At 40.0% G+C, this 22,135-nt stretch overlaps 1 protein-coding gene and 1 pseudogene across 1 annotated transcript; both read right to left on the reverse strand.

The window, feature by feature from the left end:
- Positions 1–256: 256 nt before the first annotated feature.
- Positions 257–4,566, reverse strand: LOC117612769 (annotated as a pseudogene).
- Positions 4,567–6,186: 1,620 nt separating this feature from the next.
- On the reverse strand, positions 6,187–9,024 carry LOC117612771 (receptor-like protein 6). Its single transcript, XM_034341419.1, has one exon. The coding sequence runs from the start codon at positions 9,022–9,024 to the stop codon at positions 6,187–6,189; it is 2,838 nt and encodes a 945-aa protein (XP_034197310.1).
- Positions 9,025–22,135: the final 13,111 nt, after the last annotated feature.

The following is a 22,135-nucleotide window of genomic DNA, read 5'->3' on the forward strand; positions in this document are numbered from 1 at the left end:
CAAAGTAGTGGCTGCAGCGGGTGGAGGCACTTCTTCGAAGGGCCCCGTCCGCCGGCCTACCTGCCCGATCTGGAGAATTCATGTTCCGGCAGGCGGGCGAGACAGAATGGTTTCCACAATATATGGAAAATTATTTCAAATACCAAGAGGAGCAAAAGTGGTTTCCCATCCATAAGAAAAAATTTCATTGGTTTCTGTCATTTTACAACAAAAAATCCAAAATTGGCTGTTTCTTTTCAACCTCTAGAGAATTAACTGTCTTCTATCTAATTGACCCGCCACAAATTGAGGATACAGTGCAAACACCAGCTGATGTTGTGAGGGGAATATCTCTGTAGCAGGCCACTAGGTCAGTGTTAGTATGCAGATCCACTTGCAAGCTCTCCCACACTTTCTTCTTGGGGTTCAACACCTCATCAGGCTCACCTGCGAACATCGGAAATGTAACTCTCTCGCCAACCTGAGCTGCTTTAGGCGGATTGACCAATTCAACCGTGGTGTGGTCACTGTTCGAAGCAGCAAGAACCATTGCTTGTGATTTAATATCCCTCATGGTTGCTGGCTTCAGATTGCAAACAGACCTTCCGGTTCTGCCACAGAAAAGTTAATAGAAATAAACTAATGGATAAGTAGGTGCTCCTAAAAGTTACGGAAATTAATTCGAATTTTATTGTTAAAAATTTCTGTAGATACAAACACAAACCTGCATTTCTTCAATAGGTATATACTTGACAAGTCCACTCACAACTGTTCTAGTCTGTCCTTCACCAACATCAATCTCTTGTACGTAAAGCGAATCAGCATCAGGATGCTTCTGAGCTTTCGTAATGAGGCCAACACGAATATCAAGTCTAGAAATGGAATTCTCTGCTTCAGCTGCAGATTTTGTGGCCTGTTGCTTTTTCTTTCCACTGTTGTCTGTTACAAAAATGGATTATTAGAATAGATGGTATAGGATTGTTTTCAAGTATGAATACCCACAAAACTTGAGTTTAGCTTGTGGACCAGACCAAGGTAAGGAAATTCTAACCTGAAACTTTCGTTTTCTTGAGTTGTGCAGCTGCCTTCATTGCTTCAGCTTCTTCCCTCTCCTTCCTGTCCGCTTGACGTCCAGCAAACTTCTTCCTTAAGGATTCCACTTCTTCATCTTTCTGTGTCCAAGTACAAACTTTCACTAAATTAGAATCTACAAATAGGCAAGTGATGCAGCAATCATATCATGGCAGGCTAGAGAGTCCGACATTGAAAGACAAAGCACATCAAAGACATACCAATTCCTTGAACAATGGCTCTGGTTTCCCAATCTTGTGACCAACAGGTACAATCTCCCAAGGTCGTCTTGCCCTATCAATATCTCCTTTATCATCACAAAGTGATATGTGCATCTCAGGAGGTAAATTAAGCTGCTTAAATACCTTGAATGCAGTTTTAAAAAAAAATATCAGCATGGATGATTATAGTAATATAACATGATCAAATAAATATTTCAGAGTAACACAATCATCTGCGAACAGAATTTATTACTTCGAGAGAAAATGATGGCATAAAAGGTTCCAACAAACAAGCAAGAAGATGCACTAGTCCGACTGAAGTTCTGATAACAACAGCGCAACCTCCTTGTAAAGCTTCCAGAACTGGCTTTCCTGCATGGTAATGACAGATTATGCAACTTAGCAGCAGCTGAATAATCGGTTTCACAGTCATTTCCAAGCAATATACTTAACAAAAGAACATATCCATAAACAAGTCTCTCAAACAGGGATTAAAAACGTGCTTACTTGCAGATATGCTTCCCTTCACTGGAAATGTTCATTGTTGTTTTCAGTCCTTGCTTTAGTTTAACGTACACAAAATGCAGATAGGAATGTCATGCCAATGACATAGTTGGGGAGGAGAAGCTTCCAGTCATTTGCAACAAGACTGTCATCTAAATATCAATTACCTTCTCCATTGCTTCTATATATTGCTCCACATATTTTCCAACTTCTTCAGCTAATTTCTCTGTTAAAAGATCTGACTCTGCACTTGGAGCATCTGGAATAATGGAACCATATCCTTGACCTGTACATGGATTTTGTCAGTTTATATGCTGCAAAGTGCCACATATACCATGCTTATTTCTTAAACCATTTCTTAAACCAGAGAACATGCATGTTAAAACCTGAAGGTTTGGCAACAAAACTCAAAACTCGATTTATGAAGTTGCCCAAATTATTCAGCAATTCGCTGTTCAGTTTTGCTTGCAAGTCTGCCCACGTAAATAATGTGTCTGATACCTATTTCATCAAAAAAAAAACAAAATATTAAAACGAGCAAACAAAGATACAGAGAAAGAAGGATATGAATTACAAACCATCACCCAAAAAAAAAAAGAGTCAAAAAAGAAGACTGGAATCATTAAAGTTTCCTCGGGCCTATTAGTTAGCAAGTAATATCTCCATACTTCAACAGGAATGTTTGTATCTTTTGCATCGTTTCATAAATAAAGTCTTCTAGAATCCATACTTGCTTCGTAGTTTAAGTACTCAATAACACTAATAGTCTTGATTAAAGTCCAATTTTCACCAGTTTCAAGAAGCGTTGACGGAAACATCACTTGAAAGATAAATAAATAAGTACATAGTTGAAATAAATTCTTTTTCGAAGCAAGAAATGTTGAGGATACAATACTTACTGTATGGAATGGCACGTTATCCTTGCCCATAAACTGATACAACTCCATATTCTCAGGATTTTTCCACCATTTCTGCATCAAACCACACATAGAAAACCTACCAAAAACAGAGTTAAAAAAAATGTAATAAATTTTGAAAATCATTAACAAAAATTAGTAGAATTAGCATAAGTGTAGTATTAACCTTGTCCTTGAAGTTATCATGTGGAACTGGAACCCCCCACTTTAGATCTCTAGTAATACATCGTTGTTTAAGTCCCTCTTTGAGCCATGCATTTGTCCCTTGAATAGCATTTTGGCTCCAAGACCCAACCATTGATGTTTTATTGATACTCTTCCAGTTTATCTTTGAGCAAAGGAAGTTCTAGAAACAAGTGATTTGTATCACGAATTCGTGGAGTTGTCTTACACACCTGCTTGCAATGGACAAAAGTGAGAAATATAAGATTGTAACAATACTGCGTCTCCATTTAATGTTACATGTGAGAAAAAACAAAAAACAAAAAACCTCTCTCACAAAGGATATGAAAAAAATCTATACCTTGCATTTAGGATCTTTTAGTTTTGTTGGATTCAAAATCTTTCCAGAGTATTCACATTGATCTCCTTGTGCAGAAGCATAGTCACAACCTTGAGTCGGGCATGTCCCCTCCACAAGTCTATCGGCTAAGAACCGTTTGCATGTGTCACAGTAAAGCTGAATTACAGTACAAATTCAAGTTAAAATAAATTATAGAAATACATTTTAAACATAACTCAATCGCAATACATGGACATAAGTGTGGGAGCAAATATTTTCGTCTCCAATCACAGCATGCCACGTGAAAAAGAAGATTATCTCTTAAATTAATTTATTGAACCAGTTTATTTGGCTAATTAATTAATTGAGATAAATATCTTAATTAATATGATATTATCTTTATTTAATAAGATAATATCATTAATTCAGATATTATCCTAATAAAGAGAAGATAATATCATTAATTCAGATATTATCTTCATAGAATGAGATAATATCATTTAATTCATATATTATCTAAGTCTGACTCGATCCCTACGAATTTGGGTAGAGAATAAACTCAACATATTCTCTACAAAATCCTAGCCCCGAGGCTCCTATAAATAGACGACCTCATTCATCATTCAAGGTACATCTAAACCTACTCCTAATACTCGAGAAAAATACCTGAAGCTTTCCCTCCCTCTCCACTCTCCATATTTTCTCCACACGGCTCCGGCTACCACACACGACTCCGGCCATCCGGTTCACACCATACATACAACTCCGTACCACTCGAACTAACTTAGGCATCGGAGGGCCTTTGGCCAACACCCCCCGGGTGTGGTCTATTTACTCCAATCTTTTTGACAAATAAACGATATCTACAAGAATATAACCATTTGAAATAAATTTCAATAAATCGCACACAATAAATAGAAGTTAAGTTTACCAAATTATATAAATTTTACGGAAAAATTTACTTGTCACAAATCTGTTGGGGGCTACACTTCTCTTCCATAGCTTTGGTCCCTGTCGCTGTGCCATACTCATCAGTTCCACATACATATACCGTATTGTAGCCTCGAAGACGGCAGTAGCGTGCAAAGACATTAGCACTCAACACACCTGGCCAACACAATAAAAAGAACACATGAATTAAAATGATCTAAGAATACATGAATTAATTTCAAGAATCTGTTTTGGTTCCCGAAAAATTAGAAGGAAACAAAATAAGGAGTAGATAAATACAGCCAATGATATTGCCGGGATGAGGGACATTGTTGACGTAAGGCAAGGCGCTGGTGATCAGGATATTTCGCTTGCCAGGGATAGGTAGCTTGGCAGCCATTTGCTCCTCCTTGGAGGTAACTGTGAGGTCTCCAATGTCCATGTACGATTCTCTCCTTCAGTGGCTGAGCCAGAAACAAGAGCTTAGAAATCGGTATTTACTTATGAAATACTTAAGCACAAAACACAGTTTTAGATCACCAGCTAATTACAATATCATGACAAGGGAAAAAAGAAATATATTGAGAAGAGAGTGTATGGCAAGTCAAGTGTAATCTAAAACCAGAGCTGTGAAATTGCAGAACATGTCTTTGTGTTGTGTACACGGAAGTTTCAGTTTCGAGCTCGATAATTAGGTTTCAATTTCGTTTGACTAATATTTCATATGGTGTGAAATACTTACATCGGATAAAATCTCTAAGTATAATTCCAAAGTGGAAGTCAGTTCAGAAGACAGAATTGGCAAAATTTTCTCACAAAATGAAAACAGAGCAATCATTAGACAAAGAGGATACAATCTCTAAGTATAATTCAGGGCTGAAGTTGGTTACAGTGCAGGCATAACTTGGACAACTGTGAAACTTCAGTTGGGACTTGATCAGAAAAGACAGAAGAGACAGATAGGTTGAGATAAGTGAGCTTTGGCAAATTCCTAATTTTAGTGGGAATTAGAGAGTAATTGAAGTAATTATCAGTGAGGTTTAGTCTCTGCAGATGAACAAGACTGAAGAGGCTGCTGTTGGAACTGATAGAGCCGTAGAGACAACTGCTGCTGCTGCGAAGAGTATAAAGAGTTCGCAACCACAAGATGAAAGAACAGCAGAACTACTTTCGAAAGCTTGGAAATGGACACATTAAAAAAGCTCAGGGGTAACCCCATGATATTTTTTCTTGCTAATCAAATTTGTTGATCTTTGTTAGCTAAGCATGCTTGAAAGGTAAAGTGAGAGAGCTAGAACTTATAGATTGGACTCAAATTATTGAGCAATGACATATCGAGACTAATTTTCTGTTGAAAAACTAATGCTCATTTGTTATAAAAAGTTCTAGAAAAGTCAAGAGCTCACAATAAAGAAGTTGCATGGCGGTAAAGCAAAATAAATATGGTGCTTACTCCACCATGTTCATTTTTTAATTAAGTCAAAATTCAAGGAAATCGTTTAGGCATTTGATTATGAGGGTTTAGGCATTTTGAAATGAAGAGAAAATAAATAGGAGAGATAGGAATGAAGGGATTCGGGGGGGAGAGGTGCATTGGGTTAGGGTGCGGGTGATTGAATTGCACACAATGTACACTTTGCTCTTTTGCAATTAGCAGCAACTATTCATCTGAGGCTTTGGAAAGCTTCAATTTCATTTCATCCAATGTACTCTGTGCTCAATTAATGATTAAAATCATTTTATTACATAAAGAAAAACATTATGAATGCAGAAAATCCAAATAAAGAAAAACATGCAACATTCTAACACCTTTATTTGCATTAATTAGCATAACCACAAGTACAACTAGAAAGACAGAGCAATGTTTCCTGGAAGCACAAGGAAGGAAAAACAATAGAACAACTCCAAATGCATGACCCAACTATACTTCTACATCCCCCACTCTACCCACAGGACAACTCCAAAGATAGAGCACGGTTACATGGAAGGAGAAGGAAGAAAAAACAAGAAAACTACTCCAAATGCTTGACTTTATAACACACTGAATTTCTGCATCCCCACTCTACCTTTTCCATATCTTTAGCCTAACCATTCCAACGATCTTAAGAAACAACTCCTGCCTTCTTGTGATGGCGACATCCGCAAGAACCACTCCCACTACAAACCCACTTCCAATTCCAGCCAAACAAAATTTCAAATCAAATTCAAGCATTCGAGTTGAGCCTGAATCACTGTCTTCTTCAGTTGAAGGTGGCGGTTGAGGGGCCTCTTGATTTCCGCATTTTGGTAATGGATCTCCACACAATCCTGGGTTTCCCTCATATGAAGTGCTATTCAATGAAGTAAGTTGGGTACCTTGCGGTATAGGACCTGTGAGATTGTTGTAAGACACATCAAAGTTCCCAAGGAATGTAAGCCTCGTCAGTTGTTGGGGGATCTGTCCTGACAGCTTGTTCTGTGAAAGGTCCAACGATTCAAGATTCCTTAAGTTCCCCAAGGATGATGGAATAGAACCAGTGAGAATGTTGCTGGAAATATTGAGTGAGCGAAGCTCCTTAAGGTTCCCGATGAATTCTGGAATTTTACCTTCAAATTTGTTGTTTGAGATATCAATGGCTGCAAACCCTTCTCGAACCTTTGAATAGTACAAATCCAAACCTTTAATTGCTAATGTGATTGAGTAATCAACACTCCGCCCAACATAAAAACCATTGAAGTCATAGGCTACTCGTGTATACATGTATGTTGACTTGTTTACAGTAATATCTGGAAACAAAGGTGGAATCTCACCTGTGAAATTGTTGTAAGACAAATCAAGAATGCGTAACTTGGGGAAGTCAACATTTGTTCTAGACTGTCCTATTACACCGTTGAAGCGATTATGGCGCATTGCCAAAAGTTTTAACTCTGGGAGAGTCCCCAACCAAATGGGGAAAACATCACTGAATTGATTGTTTGACAGAACCAGATACTCAAGTTTCACACAATTCGCCAATGACCTCGGTAATTGCCCCTCCAATTGGTTATGACTAACATCAATCATCTGCAAATTGCTTCCGTTGTTGTATGATTGAGGCATTATGCCCTGAAAAGAGTTGCTTCCAAGAAGTAAAAGGATTAGACCATCACTAAAGTTTCCGAGACACTGAGGAAGCATGCCACTCAAGTTATTTTTTGACACGTCAAGGAACCGAAGAGAACTCATATTGCAAAGCAATGGTGAAATTTCTCCAGTAAAATTGTTGCTGTCAGCTCCATATTCTTCCAGGGATGGTGGAGGGATCGGTAATCGTCCATGAAAATTGTTGACCGAAAGCCTCAAGCATATTAGGTTAACCCAGGGAAAGACAGCTGGAAATTCTCCTGAAATTAAGTTTCCAGAAATGTCCAGGAATACCAGAGTTTCCTTGCCTATGTTCCACATCCAGTTTGGTAGCTCGCCATGAATTTGGTTTCCTCCCATATCCAACCGCTCCATCATTGTTTGATTTCTTAGGAAATATGGGACCTCTTTTAAATTGCATAAACTCAAACCCAGAACGGTGAACTGTCGAACAGTTGCATTCATAATATTGGATTCAGCAACAAATTCAAAATTGTTCCAACTCAACTGGAGTTGGTACAGATTTTGTTGCTTCTCAAACATTTGAAAATCCACTACACCACTCAGGTTATTTGCATGTAGATAAAGGATCTCGAGATTGATGAGATTGGAAAATGAGGCTGGAATTGAACCACTCAACTGATTAAAAGCAAAATCTAGGTAAACTAGTTTGCTAAAATTACCCAGCCAAGATGGAATTGGACCAGTTAAATAACTCGTACTGATCCTAAACACAGTCAATTGGGTAAGGTTTGCCAAAGAATCAGGAATTGGACCTCCAAATCTGTTCGCTGAAATGTCTAGATAAGTGAGTTGTCTGAGATTACCAAGTGCAGATGGAACCAACCCTTCTGAAAAATTGCATTGAGCTACATCCAACTCTTGCAATGAATTAAGCTTTTCAAACGAGGAAGGTATTTGTCCGAAAAACCTAGTAAACGCAACTTTCAGTACCACGAGAGGACTACTTTGATTAAATTCAGGAAAATATCCAGTGAGATCTTGGTTGTATCTCACACTAAGAACTTTTAAGTTCTGTAGACTGAAAATTCTCACTGGGAATTCGCCAAACAGATCACATTTCTTGAGGGTAAGGGATGTCAAAAATGATAAATTTGTCAAGGAAACAGGTATGATTGAAGATATGTTAATGAAACTAAGAGAGAGAGTTTCTAGATTAGTTAAATTTTGAACCAGACTTCTCATATCGGATGGTTGAAGTTTCAACAATCGCTGAGGATTATCAGGAGATGTTTCAATTTCAAGATTGCAACACAGATCAAGGTATGTCAACTTGGACAAGTGTGAGACTTCAGATGGGACTTGACCAGAAAAGAAAGAGGCAGAGAGGTCAAGATGAGTGAGGCTTGGAAAATTTCTTATGCTAGATGGAATTTGAGAGTAATTGAAGTTATTGTCAGAGAGGCTTAACCTTTGAAGATGCACCAGGCTGAACAGGCTACTATTGGAGTCGAAAGAGCCGTAGAGATAACTGCTGCTGAGATTAAGGCCAATAACATGACCCGTCATCTCGTCACACTCCACGCCGTCCCACGAGCAGCAACTGCTATTTCCTCCTGCAGCTGGTTTCCATGATGAAACCTTTGGATAAGCACCTTTAGAACGTGAAGCAGATTTGTCAATAATAAAGCTCTCCTTGAACTGCACCAAGGCGGAGCTCTCCTCGGCATGGCAAGATAGCTGCTGCAAAGAGTCTACAAAGTTTGCAACCACAAGATGAAACAACAACAGAACTAGTAGTTTCGAGAGCACGCGAATCGACAGGTGAATCCCCATAATGTTTTGATATTTTTTGTTTGCAAAATCATCTATGAAAGTTAAAGCTAGAGAGCTCCCTATTTATAGACTGGCATGATCAAATGGTTGAGCAATAGCATACACGTGTCAAGTAACAATATTATTTGACATTTTGGTCAATATAGAAGTGATGGGATAATACACGTGTCAAGTATCTATTCATGGCATGAGGTGACTGAAGTCAACAACTCACGAACTGATTAATAAAAAAGTGTAAATGCAAAGAAATAATCATCACAGAAAATTCTATCCTTGCAATTACATATGATTAATTCGATGTCTTTTTTTTTTTTCAATTAGAAAGACCACAAAACTTCAAATCAATTTGCCATTATATTTTATGTATGTTAAATTGACGATGTGGCAAGCAGAAGAGCGGTCTCTCCTCTGTATATCTTCAACTTGGATTCAGCATGGATGATGCAGCACCACCCAGCCCATAGCATTTGGAGCGTTCGTTATAGAGCCAGTGCAAGATTTTAATATTCAGTTTATAAACAGTTCTTACTTGAGCGTTGCCCTTGTGTTTCCAATGTTTTAAAATATTCTTTTCTTTGCCCTCTTAAGCTAAATAACCATCCCTGAAAGTGAGAGCTATCTATTTATGGACTGGCATGATCAAATGGCATTGCATATATACGTGTACATAGTAAATAACTATTTAATATTACTCCAAATTAACCATCTTCATCAAGATAATATTTATTGACATTTTGATAAATGAAGAAGTGATTGGAAATAATAATAATAATAATAATAAAACTCGAGGGGTGGTGTTTTCATACTGCAAATGACTAAAGTCTAGAACTCATCATCACAGAAAATTCCATCCTTGAAAATAAGAACCAGTGTTGTCAATTCGAAGCAAAGAAAAAAATGGTAAATTGAGTTGAAGTTTCGAATATATGCAATTGATAAGGACCCTTTTTCTTTTGTTTCGACTTGACATAATTGCAAGGATGGAATTTTTTGTAATGAATATTTGGTTGCATTTACACTTAAGTCATCTGGAGTCTTAAAATACTTCTTTATTGATCAATACGTCATTATGTATTTTCCCTTCAAGTATATGCAATGCCACTGTTCGTATCCTTAAGTCATCTGAAGAGAAGTTTCTGCTGAATTAGAAGGAATTCTCTTTAACAGTAGAACCACATTATAATAAATTTAAAAGACCAAAGTATGTGGTTGTTAATATATGTCTTAAGAGTGTAATCACAGGGTACTAAACTGTAATTAATTCAAAAATGAAAAATTCTGTCACGATTATTTGGTTGCATGTCTTTATCGATCCATACATAACGTGCTTGACTTTAACAAAGGCGCTGGGTAGCATCCAGAGTGATTAGCAAATTGACTTTGGTCTTTTTAATCGAAAATATCACAAATTGCATATCTGTAATTTACCAGAACCTTTTTTTTTTTTTTTTTTTTTGTTCTCTTTTGGGGCTTTGTAACAAACATGCAGTCACCATGTGCTAGGGGTGGGCATGGTACGGTATGGTATGGTATTGAGCCTGTACCGCTACCGCTACCGATACCGGAAATTTAAATCGGTATGGGATTATGGTTTGCCAAAATTCGTACCGTACCGTACCATGCCAAATCGGTATTGGTACCATTTCGGTACCAAAATGACACAACTAAAAAAATGAACCAGTTCAATATTCAACATATTCATTCACCAAAATAAGTGATGCCTAAGTTACAAATTCAAAGATATTTTAGCTACAGATATTTTTGGCAGGGCTCAGCCCAGGGTCATTCCTTGTTAGTTTAGTTCGTTGTTGACTTAGGCCTACCATTTAACTCGAGATTTAACTAAAAGTCAGGAATTTAAGAAGAGAAATTGACAATTCCCTTGTTTGGCAACTTAAGCGCAGAATTATGAAATGACGCGCGGAAAAATCGTGAAAATTGAGGCATCAAATTCTCGAGTTTAATTTCCGTCAAAATAGGTGTCATTTCACAATTTACATAGTGTGGGAATTCATATTTTCCAGTGTGCCAAAACTTACATAAATTTTTTTTTTTTTTTTTAAAAGCACCAAACTTTTCATTTTTAAAATAAAAAAAAGCAACAAAAACCTATGATAAAACCCTGGAAAATAGAGATTGCGAGCCTTGTCGTTTAAAGGCATCATAAAAAAGTTGAGCCAAAGAAGTAAGGAGAATGAGTTCTTCTTGAGTTACACGTCTCTCTGGATCAAATCTGAAGGTTAGCCTTCAAGCATTTGTCTCCCTCAATTGCTAGAAATTGAAATGATGGAAATCTAAATTCCGTCATTTAAAATTCTATATAATTTGCAATTCTTTCATCCAAACGGAGTATTGGGGTCGATTTCATTTACACCTCCCTACCCCACAAATTTGTTGACTAATGCAAGCAAGAGAGAACGGGGGAACACAACTATATTGAACATGATGAAAAGAAGGCCCTCTGGACAAAAGCATCATTGCACACGTTAACTTTTCCAGGTCAAAGTCATAAACTTATGAATGGGTTAGATCGGCAGAAAAATTCTGTGATGATTTTGGTTGCATGTCTTTATCGGTCCATACATATGTGCTTGACTTTGAACAGAGGGGCTGGGTAGCATCCAGAGTGATTAGCAAATTGACTTGGAGTTTCTTGGTTTTTTTAATCGAAAATTGTTGGCGAGTCCTTACTTAGTTAGAATTTTGGTTCTTTATTTTATTAGAATTTTGGTTACTTACCAATTATTATTTAGTCCTATTGTAATAGAAATTTACTTCCTATTGTAATTTAGATATATTTCCTATTTTATTTAAGGTTAACACATCTTTGTACTTGTATAAATACCTCCATATTGAAGAATAATAATAATATGAGCATAGGTGAGCATATCTGAATATTTACCCTACTTTGTTTGACATGGTATCAGAGCCTGGTTGCTAATCCTTGAGATCCTCTGACAAATTAAGAGTGGTTGGCGTTCCTCATTCATAACCCATCATGGGTCTTCACCTTGCTGTAAATCCCGGTTTCTGTTTTCCTTAATAATCAACATATATTTCTTCTGCCTTAGCCATAACACCACCTTTCTGCAATTTTACCCTTGTCTCTGTCCTTGCCGTGTTTATGTTGAGTCATTACCTTTCTTTTTCTCTACATATGCCTGCTGCTGCCTTTTTTCTCTTACTTTTCATCTCTCTATGAGCTTGCTTTCTGTTAAAATCATATTGAGCCCATGTTAGTTTCAGTCTCTTGCGCTCACAGCCGAGCCTCTCTTTTAAATGTATACCATATGGGCAACAATCCCCTTGGCCATTGATGGCCTGATCTCTTTTCTCCTTGAGCCTTATCCCTAGTCACCGAGCCATCTCAATCTTCCGCAAGCCTCGTCACCACTCGTAGAGCCTTCTCCTAGCTGGCCTTTGTCTCTTTGTTTATTTGGGTGTTACTTTATCCAAATCTCGACTCTCATACATCGTCGGATTTGAGGGGGAGTGACACTGCTTCTCATCTATTCCATTGCAATTCACCTGCCTGTCTATCATGGCTGATTGTCTGTGCCTATTTCTCAAGTACCATTGATCATATGGCTTTATTGATCCCTTTTCTTCAGGGGGAGATGGAGAGTGAAGAGAAGTTGTCTCTGTTATTGCTGCTGCCACAGTTGTTTACCTTGCCTTGTCTTGCTGGTGCTAGTGCCTTATATTGCTCTTGCTGGTGCCAGTTCCTTATGTTACTATTGCTGCTGTTTGGTACCAGTATTGTTGCTCCTACCTGTTATGGTGCCAGTATTGTTGCTCATGTCTTTGCTGGTGTGTTTTCGTTGTGGTCACGCTCGTTGACCTTGCCATTGCTCTTGACTTTCTTTGCCTTACCTTACCTTATTTTTATCGAGGTTTGGCTTTACCTTGCCTTACCCTATTTTTTAGGGTTTGGTTTCTGCCTTATCTACTGCCGTGCTCACATGATTTCTGTGTTCTGCCATGCTTACAGGGTTTCAGTTTCTGTGTTCTGCCTAATCTACTGTCGTACTCACAGAGTTTCTGTATTCTGCCTTACCTACTGATGTGCTCACAGGGTTTCTGTGTTCTACCTTATCTACTGCCATGCTCATAGGATTTCTGTGTTCTGCCTTACCTACTATCGTGCTCACAGGGTTTTTGTGTTTTGCTATGTGTCCTATTTTTTACGGTTTGCTCTTGTGTTTTCGTTGCGAACTTTGCTTTAGTTTGTCACTTGTTTCACTCGTGGTTGACGAAAAGACCTTCTCTACAATTAGTGCTTCTCCAGTATGGTGTTTTGTGACTCACTTGTCAAGTTGGGCGTGCGAAATATCTTTGCCCAACTTGAGAGGGAGTGTTGTTAAGTCCTTACTTAGTTAGGATTTTGGTTCTTTATTTTATTAGAATTTTGGTTATTTACCAATTATTATTTAGTCTTATTGTAGTAGAGATTTACTTCCTATTGTAATTTAGATATATTTTCTATTTTATTTAGGGTTAACACATCTTTATATTTGTATAAATACCTCCATATTGAAGAAGAATAATACTATGAGTATAAATGAGAATATCTGAATATTTACCCTACTTTGTTTGACAAAAATATCACAAATTGCATATATATAATTTAGCAGAACCTTTTTTTTCTTGGGGCTTTGTAACAAACATGCACGTCACCATGTGCTATGGACTTCAAGTGAATTAATAATAGGGGGTTAATTTTGGTAATTTCCGTCGACTTTTTGCACCTATATAAGTTCATTTTAGTCATTCAATTCAGTTAATGAATTTTAAGTCTTCGTATTTCAATCCTTTTGGTGAATTAAAAAGTGTAAATCAATAGCCCTTTTAATAGAAAAGTAGATATGGATCTAAATTTTTAATGAGGAGTTGGGTTTAGTCTTCGGATTTCGTGACTTTGATCCAAGTCCTTTGACTTTTGTGCTATAGATAACATTCCTTTTTAAATATTTTATGATGTAATGTTTTCATTTTTTGTTCCAATAATGTTGCCCCTTATGACTTGAATCGGGTAATAGTCATTTATGTCATATTACCTATTGCCTATTACCTATTATATTAGGTATATATATGTTTTTTTTTTCATATTTTCGACAATGTGTTATATACCTTTTTTTTATAAGTAACATACAATTTTATTTTGGGGAGCATTTTTGCTCACCACTTTAACCTTAAGTGTACCCTCACCACTCTTCTTAGAAGTTGACACATGTCCATAGCTATAACTATAGTTAACTTTTAAAATTTAAAATTATTAAAGTATTTAAAACCAAATAATAATAATAATAATAATAATAACATTTGTTTTTAAAACCAACAACCCTAGCCACCATCCCCGGCAGCACCCAGCCACAATTCCCTCCCCCACCTCGTCACCCTCCACCACGCCCCAGTCAACGTATCTTTTACAAAACAAGAAACTAAAACGATTATCAACTTTTAAGAAATAAAAACTGAAGAAGATTTAGCATCTTGTTGAATTGGTTGGTGGGGCCTTTAAGTGCAAATCAGAACGTTTCTTGTATTTAACTTGTCGCTCAGGCATCGACCACAAGGCTTGCGATTAGAAGGCTCTCTTCTTTCCAATCGGCCATGGCAGCAACGGATTGGAATCTGGGGCTGAATATGAGTCTCTGCTTGTGCCATTGTTTTCAACTTTAACAGGATCAGACGACTCTCTCGCTCGGATTTTTGGGTCTCTTGGATTCTGTTTTGGGTCTCTTGGACTCAGTTTTAAGTCTTCTTACCTCGCCATCTTCGGCTGATTTTGTATTGCTGCAGGGGAATGGTGGCTGTGGTTGCTGAAGTATTTCTGGCGGCAAGGAGGAGAGAAGGTTGCTGCCGGCGGAGTTTACCAGATTGGTTGGGTGCGTGGGGCTGATGGTTGTTGGGTTTTTGGTTTTTCTCTAATTAAATTTTATTAAAAGGATTTTTATTTTTTTCTCACTCATAATAATGTCATCAGAAAAATAAAAATAAAAAAGTTAACTATGGTCACATCTTTGTACACATGTCAACATTTAAGATGGGTGGTGATGGTACACATTGAGTTAAAGTGGTGAGCAAAAATGCTTCCTTTTATTTTGTCTATTTTTATATAGACTTATAGGTAGTTTTCTAATTTATGTTCCTAACTTGGTAACACGATTTATCACTATATATTTTTCGTTACTAATAATAACATTATTTACCTGTATGTCAGGTACATAATTTAACGTGGGTGCTTGTTTAATCGATTCGTTAATTTGTGGGTCTTTATTTTTTATTGATTAAATTGTATTTTATCCATATATTAGGAATATGATCAAGGAAAGAATTCAAAACTTAAATTTTGGAATTCAATTACAGGGAAATAATGTATTAAATTTAGATTTTCAATGTGTTTTCTTTATTTACCTCAAAGGGAAAAATCTACACAACAAAAAAAGTAATTAATGTTAGATGACCTACATCTAAAACCAAAAAGACAAAGACTAAATCTAATGACATCTAATCGTTTCGGATCTAGATATAGGAAGCCCTAATTTTAATTTACATCTTCACAAAATTTAAGTTATAAACATAAAAATACTTTTGGGGTCGGTTTCATTTTCGTGGCTTTCTCCCCCTTCTGAATTACCTTCCATAGAAAACAGAAAAACGAGCTTGATTTGGAGAGAGAGAGAGACTTAATTAAAATGGCAAGGGGGGACTGATTCAGACCCAAAAAAAAAAAAAAAAAAAAAGGGTTGAAAGCGAGAGAGAGAACGGAAGGGACTCGGAATAAATTCCAAATTATGGGAATGGGAACAACGATCGATACTTTGAAATTTGTATATACTTACATTGCCGGAACATGAGCAAATTTCAAGTGAATTATTGCTTCATTTGACTCGAAGTCAAGTCCTCCAATTACTCCGTTTCCATCAGGATTATTATATACTAAGTTCCTTATTTTCAAACTTAGTTTCCATCAGGTGTTAGGAAATAAGTTTGTATAATATCAATTAATATAAATACTATTGTAATTAGGATTTACTTTCCTAATAAGTTTCCTAGATTGGAGGACTTTTTCCTTGTACACTAAGACACTCTTGTATAAACCAATTGTATCTATCAATTAAAATTATTCTCTTCCAATATCAAATTCACATGGTATCAGAGCAGGACATCAAACCCTAGCTCTTCATATTTCTTTTCCTGCCGCACCTTACCTTCTCGTGCCGCAGATCTTTCGCCGCCGGAAACCATGGGTGATTCCTCTAGCACATTCAAGGTTGAACCTTCAAGTCCTTACTACATCAATAATTCAGATCATCCAGGTTTGGTAATAGTACCAAAGCCTTTGAATGGAGATAATTATGCAATGTGGCACAGATTCATGACTATTAATATTTCATTGAACGCAAAGAATAAATTGGGTTTTGTTGATGGAACTCTCAAAAAGCCGTCATCGGAATCCAATCCTGATGAACACGCGGTATGGATGCGCTGTAACGACATAGTTTTCTCCTGGATTGTCAACACACTTGATCCTGAAATCAGCGATAGTGTCATATATTGCACCACAGCCCACGAAATTTGGGATGATCTCCGTGAACGATTCTCTCAAAGCAACGCTCCTCGTATCTTCCAACTTCAACCGGAGACTTCATATTTGACACAAGACCAATTGTCAGTTGCTACCTACTACACCAAGTTGAAAGGTCTTTGGGATGAACTTGCTTCCTGCACAGATTCTTTTACATGTACCTGTGCAGCCCATGGTGATTGCAACAAACTCATGCAATTCCTTATGGGATTGAATGAGTCTTACAGTGCTGTGCGTTGCCAAATTCTCTTGATGAATCATTTGCAGTCTGTTAGGTAAGCATAAGCATATGCCTCCATCAGCCAAGAAGAAAAGCAACGCACGCTTGGAGCCTCCCGAGCTGCTGCTGGAACCTCCAATACTGCTGCCATGGTTGTTAGAACTGGACGCCCCAATCAGAATCGATCTACCAATCGCGAGGATCGTCGCACTGACAGGTCAGACCAAAACCGTTCCCAGACCTCCAACCGCGATGACCGCAACGCTGGATCTTCAAAAAATCGACCCCATGGCACCTATTGTGATGACGATGGCCATCACATTTATACCTGCTGGAAGCTTCATGGGTATTGTGGGAGCAAATTTCCCCACTAGAATATTCGCCCAATATTCCTTCGTCTTCTCCGCCTCTCGTTCTCCCTGCAAAACAGATCGGAGTAAAAAGACCACACCCGGGGGGTGTTGGCCAAAGGCCCTCCGATGCTTAAGTTAGGTAGGGTAATTCAAGGAAAACCGGGTGGCCGGAGCCGTGTGTGGTGGCCGGAGCCTTGTGTGAGAGAGAGAAAGAGAGGGGGTGGCTAGGGTTTTTGAGAAATAACTTCTGTAGAGTTTAGTAGAAATTTAGGCGTACCTCATCCTTGTGCTTAACCAGGTATTTATAGTGGCTTTGGAGAGGTTGGTGGGGTTGGTGTGGTTGATGCGGTTGGTGTATTTAGTGCGGTTGGTGTGGTTGGTGTATTTAGTGCGGTTGGTGTGGTTGGTGGGGTTGGTGTATTTAGGAATTGTTGATTAACCAAATCCCTAATTAAATTGGGGATCAAGTAACCCCCAATTTGATTAGGTAATTCCCAATTAGGTTAGGTAACTCCTAATTAGGTCAAATAATTCCCAAATTGATTGGCCTAATTAATTGACCTAGGGTTTTGATTTAATTAAGTTCCCACAAATGCCCCCCAGCTTCTGCATGGCGCGTGGTGGCATGTAGGAGATGTAAATTATCCGTTGGGCTGTCCAGCTGTAACTGGGCTTCCTTCGTGGACTTGGGCTCCTGCGTAGAGGAGGTGTTTGACTTGCCAATTTTATGAACTTGCAGGTTGGAAAGAATTTGCGATTCCTTGTAGGTCAAGGAATTTTTATTCTTATAAATGTAGGGCTCCTCCAATCTATTCTTCACATCCAAAATCCATTCCGATTTCATTAGTGAGAGAGAGTAAGCTTTGGAGAATTTTCCCTTCTTCTTGAGCTCTTGTCTTCATCGCACACCCAAGGTAATTTAGACTTGAGTTATATATATATATATATATATGTATATATATATTTTTTCTTTCTTTGTTCCAATTTTTTTGGCAGCTTGGATCATGCTTCTAGTCGATGTGGGGAGCTGAATGGGAGGTCAGCATGTTGATGTGTGATGGTGAGCCAAGATGGCAGCAAGGGGTGCAAGCTTGGGTTCAATTTAGAGGCGTGCTTGCTACTGGCGAGCTTGGTGCGCAAGGGTTTGGACAAATGCGCATGCCTCCGAGGTTTGGGGCCGATGAAGGTCGGTGGCAGCAGGCCTCACACGCTTTGAGCCGAGGCAAAGGTAAGCGGCCGGGCCTTGTCAACGCGTTCAGGTGGGCGAGGCCAGCGCATGCGGGATGCGAAGAGCCGGGCTGAAGCCGGGGCATCGATGTCGGCGAGCGGCAGGTGGCCTCGAGCCTTGAGCGGGTGGGCCCAAATGGCGCCTGGCCAGTGGCTTTGAATGAAGGGCTGAGTCGAAGTCGGCTGCCAGCCGGATGGAGTCGATGGCCCGGTCAGATTGCTGCCGGCTTTTGGGCGCCGCCGCCGGTCATTTAGGATTTTTCCATTTCCACAGCCTTGTTTTGTTTTTTTTTTTTTTCTGATTGCTGCTGCTGCTGTTTATTTATTTATTTTTATTTTTTTTGCATTCTAACATATAGAATTTTTTTTCTTTTTGCAGCTACTTGTTGATCAACCATGTCCTCCGGAGATGGTAGCAAGGCTCCCAGTTCTCAAGTCCCTTTGTATTTATGGGGAGGCTCCATAGTGCATAGCAAGAAGTTTGTGGCCAACTTGCATCGCGTCACGACTGATGCTCAGTTCCAAAAGGGGCGAGCTGCTTATGCGTCTGCCATTCCAGATGACGTGCGAGTTAAGCTATTGAAGTCTCGGAAGGACAACGAGCCTTTGGTGGATGCGAATGATCTTGATGCTAGGATCATCACCTTCCGTCCCTTTTACTTCTCCTTGGGCTTCAAATTCCCGCTGTCAAAGCTTTTCAAGGAGGTGTTCTGCGCCATGGGGTGTGCCCCGAGCCAATGTACTCCAAACGTTTACCGGGCGATCATGTGCTTCGAGAATCTGAGTCGTTTCTTCATGTTGGAGCTAACGGTGCGAGAGTTCTTTCATTTTTTCGAAGTGAGGCACTTTGAGCGGTATGCCCAAGTTCGTGTTTACAAGGCCAAGTTGTTCAACAGTTTTAGTCAAGGAGATCACGCTTGGCATGACGATGTGTTGGAGGTCAGCGGTCGGTGGGCAAGCGACGTTGGTGACGGCCCACTTGTTCCTATCACCTATTGCGATGGTATGTCTCTTTGCCATTTTTGATGCGCTCCTCTTATTTGAATTTCTTGAAGTGTAGCTGACTAACTTCTGTCTTCTGCTTGCAGTGAGTGACATCAGCAAGCAATTGGAGTTTGGGCCGGACATGGCTAAGGTCCGTCGTGCTTTGAACATCCCTCCAAGGTTTCGCGAGTGGCGCTGGCTGTTGAGTGGGTACCGGGAAGAAGATGGTGGTTTGCCCCCTGTCGAGGATGTCGAAAGGTGGAAGCAGAACGGTCCTGACCCTGATGATCTGTTTGGCGGACAGGAAGAATGTTCTGCTGAATCTCTCTCAAAGAGAAAAGCTGCCGCCAAATCTCCGAGAGGTGAAGCTACTTCTTCACGCAAAGGATAGGTCTCCCTCGAGAAAGAAACCAAGGCCTTCTTCTGCTGAGAAGACACAAGTGGGGTCTGCTCCCTCATCATCTGCCAGGGTCAAGCATCTCGTGGGTGCAGATAGCACGAAGGTTGGTGGTATGCGCGGTATTCGGGGTGTTCTGCCCGAGTCTTCTACTGACACGCCCGAAAACCATGATATGTTTCGTGAAGCGGCCCGTGCCCGACCGAGTTCTGCCGAGCGTCAAAGAGATGCAGACATTCCACCTAGAAGTTCGAGTCGTTTGCATCGGTCAAAAGATGGAGATCGAAACAGGAAGTCTGCTCATGATCCAGAATCATTGACTCCTTTGGAGATGAAGCTGGCAGAGGCTAAGAAGATGAGAGAGTCATCTGCCCGGGCTAAGGGCTCTTCCTCCACATCGGCAGTTGGTCCTAAGGTGAACAAGCCTAGCTCTGTAGGGGATGCATGCGTATCTGATCTGCTTAAGATGAACTTCTTGTCAAATCCATTGTCCTGTGCTGAGTTGGTTGATCACATCCGTCAAGCTGGCGATCTTGGCACTTTCTTGTGCCTTTCCTTGGAAAAACAAAGGGAAGCTCATTCCATTTGATTCAAAAAGGATTGATTTTTGCTGCTGAGACTATTCGGAATTCATCTGCTGTTGCCCCCTCTTCTGCCCAACTAAGCGAGTTGGAGAAGAAGAATGCTAAATTGGTCAGCCAACTTTCCGTCGAGCAGGCCCGCTACGAGAAGAAGATGTCTGATTTGAGGGCGATGATATCTGGGCTGAAAAGCTCTCTCACCGAGAAGGATTCCGAGCTCAACTCTTCCGCTGTTGATTTGGCTAGTCGAAAAGAGGCCTTCTTTCGTCTTGAGCGTAAGAATGCCGACATCTCCCTTAGCTATGACAAGCTCCTTGCTAGATTTCATGCCTATCATAAGTCTGCTAAAGAATCCAAGTCTGAAGCCACCATAGATGCGTACAAGTTGGGCTACCTGCACTGTGCAGATGGGATTGATTCCTTGTATGCGATTGACGATGCAGACATCGAGACGCTCCTTCCCAACTCACCTCTTATAGAAGGGGAAGTTGAGGAGCAGGTAGTCGGAGAGGATGATGCAGAGGTCATGGTACAGGCAGATGGAGTTGCTGATGACGTAGCTAGTCAGGCGGATGCCGAGGAGGCTGCCGCGTAAAGAGTCTTCCGCTGGCGTCTCCAAGTAGACGAAGACTCTTTTTTGTTTCTTTTCAGCCTTTGTAGTTTGCTTTCTTGTTTAGAATAACTGGTCTTTATTTGACCATTTTCTTTTTGTTGAACTTTGGCCGGTTGGTCTGTTTGTTATGGAAATTTCAGTTACATTTTCCAACTTCAATTCGCATATTTGACTTGTGAACTGCTTGAGTAACCAGCCTATGTTTTGATTGCGCGTCCTCCTTTAGAGATTTGTGAGTACCAGGGTCCCCCTTGAAGGACTCCGGGCATGCACTGCATATCCCGTAGGATGATTTCCCTTAGGAAGTTGGTGAGCACCAGGGTCCCCCTTGAGAGACTCCGGGTGTGTTCTGCACATCCCGTAAGATGATTTCCCTTAGGAAGTTGGCGAGCACCAGGGTCCCCCTTGAGAGACTCCGGGTGTGTTCTGCACATCTCGTATGTGATTTCCCTTAGGAAGTTGGCGAGCACCAGGGTCCCCCTTGAGAGACTCCGGGTGTGTTCTGCACATCTCGTATGTGATTTCCCTTAGGAAGTTGACGAGCACCAGGGTCCCCCTTGAGAGACTCCGGGTGTGTTCTGCACATCTCGTATGTGATTTCCCTTTAGAAGGTGGCGAGCACCAGGGTCCCCCTTGAGACTCTAGTGTGTTCCTATACATCTCTCTATGTGATTTCCTTAGAAGATGGCGAGCACTGTGGTCCCCTGGAGACTCCAAGTGTGTTCTCAGACATCTCGTGAGTGTGATTTCCCCTAGGAAGTTACATTAAGGAAAGCACTGTGGTCTCCCCCTCGAAAGAGAGACTCGTAGTTTCACCCATTCCTGTGATGATTTGGTCACGCTTCATGCCCTCCTGTGATCTACTTATGGGAAACTACATAATTATCCTGCCTCCCTTAGGAAACGGATAGGAACCTGGATATTTCCCGTAGGAAGCATGGAGACCTCCTTTTAAGAAATTCCTGGCGCACCCTGCGTCTCCCTGAGGACACTTTTTTAGCGAGCTGCGTCTCCAAACGGATGCTTCTAGTCGTCACCCTGCGTCTCCCTTAGGACGCTTCTTGTGGGCAACTTGTGTGACTATCCTGCCTCCCTTAGGAAACGGATAGGAACCTGGATATTTCCCGCAGGAAGCATGGCGACCC

The sequence above is a fragment of the Prunus dulcis genome, unplaced genomic scaffold (genome assembly GCF_902201215.1).
Source record: "Prunus dulcis unplaced genomic scaffold, ALMONDv2, whole genome shotgun sequence".
NCBI lineage: Eukaryota > Viridiplantae > Streptophyta > Magnoliopsida > Rosales > Rosaceae > Prunus > Prunus dulcis.

What these genes read in the sequence shown, in the direction of transcription:
- LOC117612771 (XM_034341419.1), bottom strand. Translation starts at nt 9,024, where the DNA reads ATGGGGATTCACCTGTCGATTCGCGTGCTCTCGAAACTACTAGTTCTG.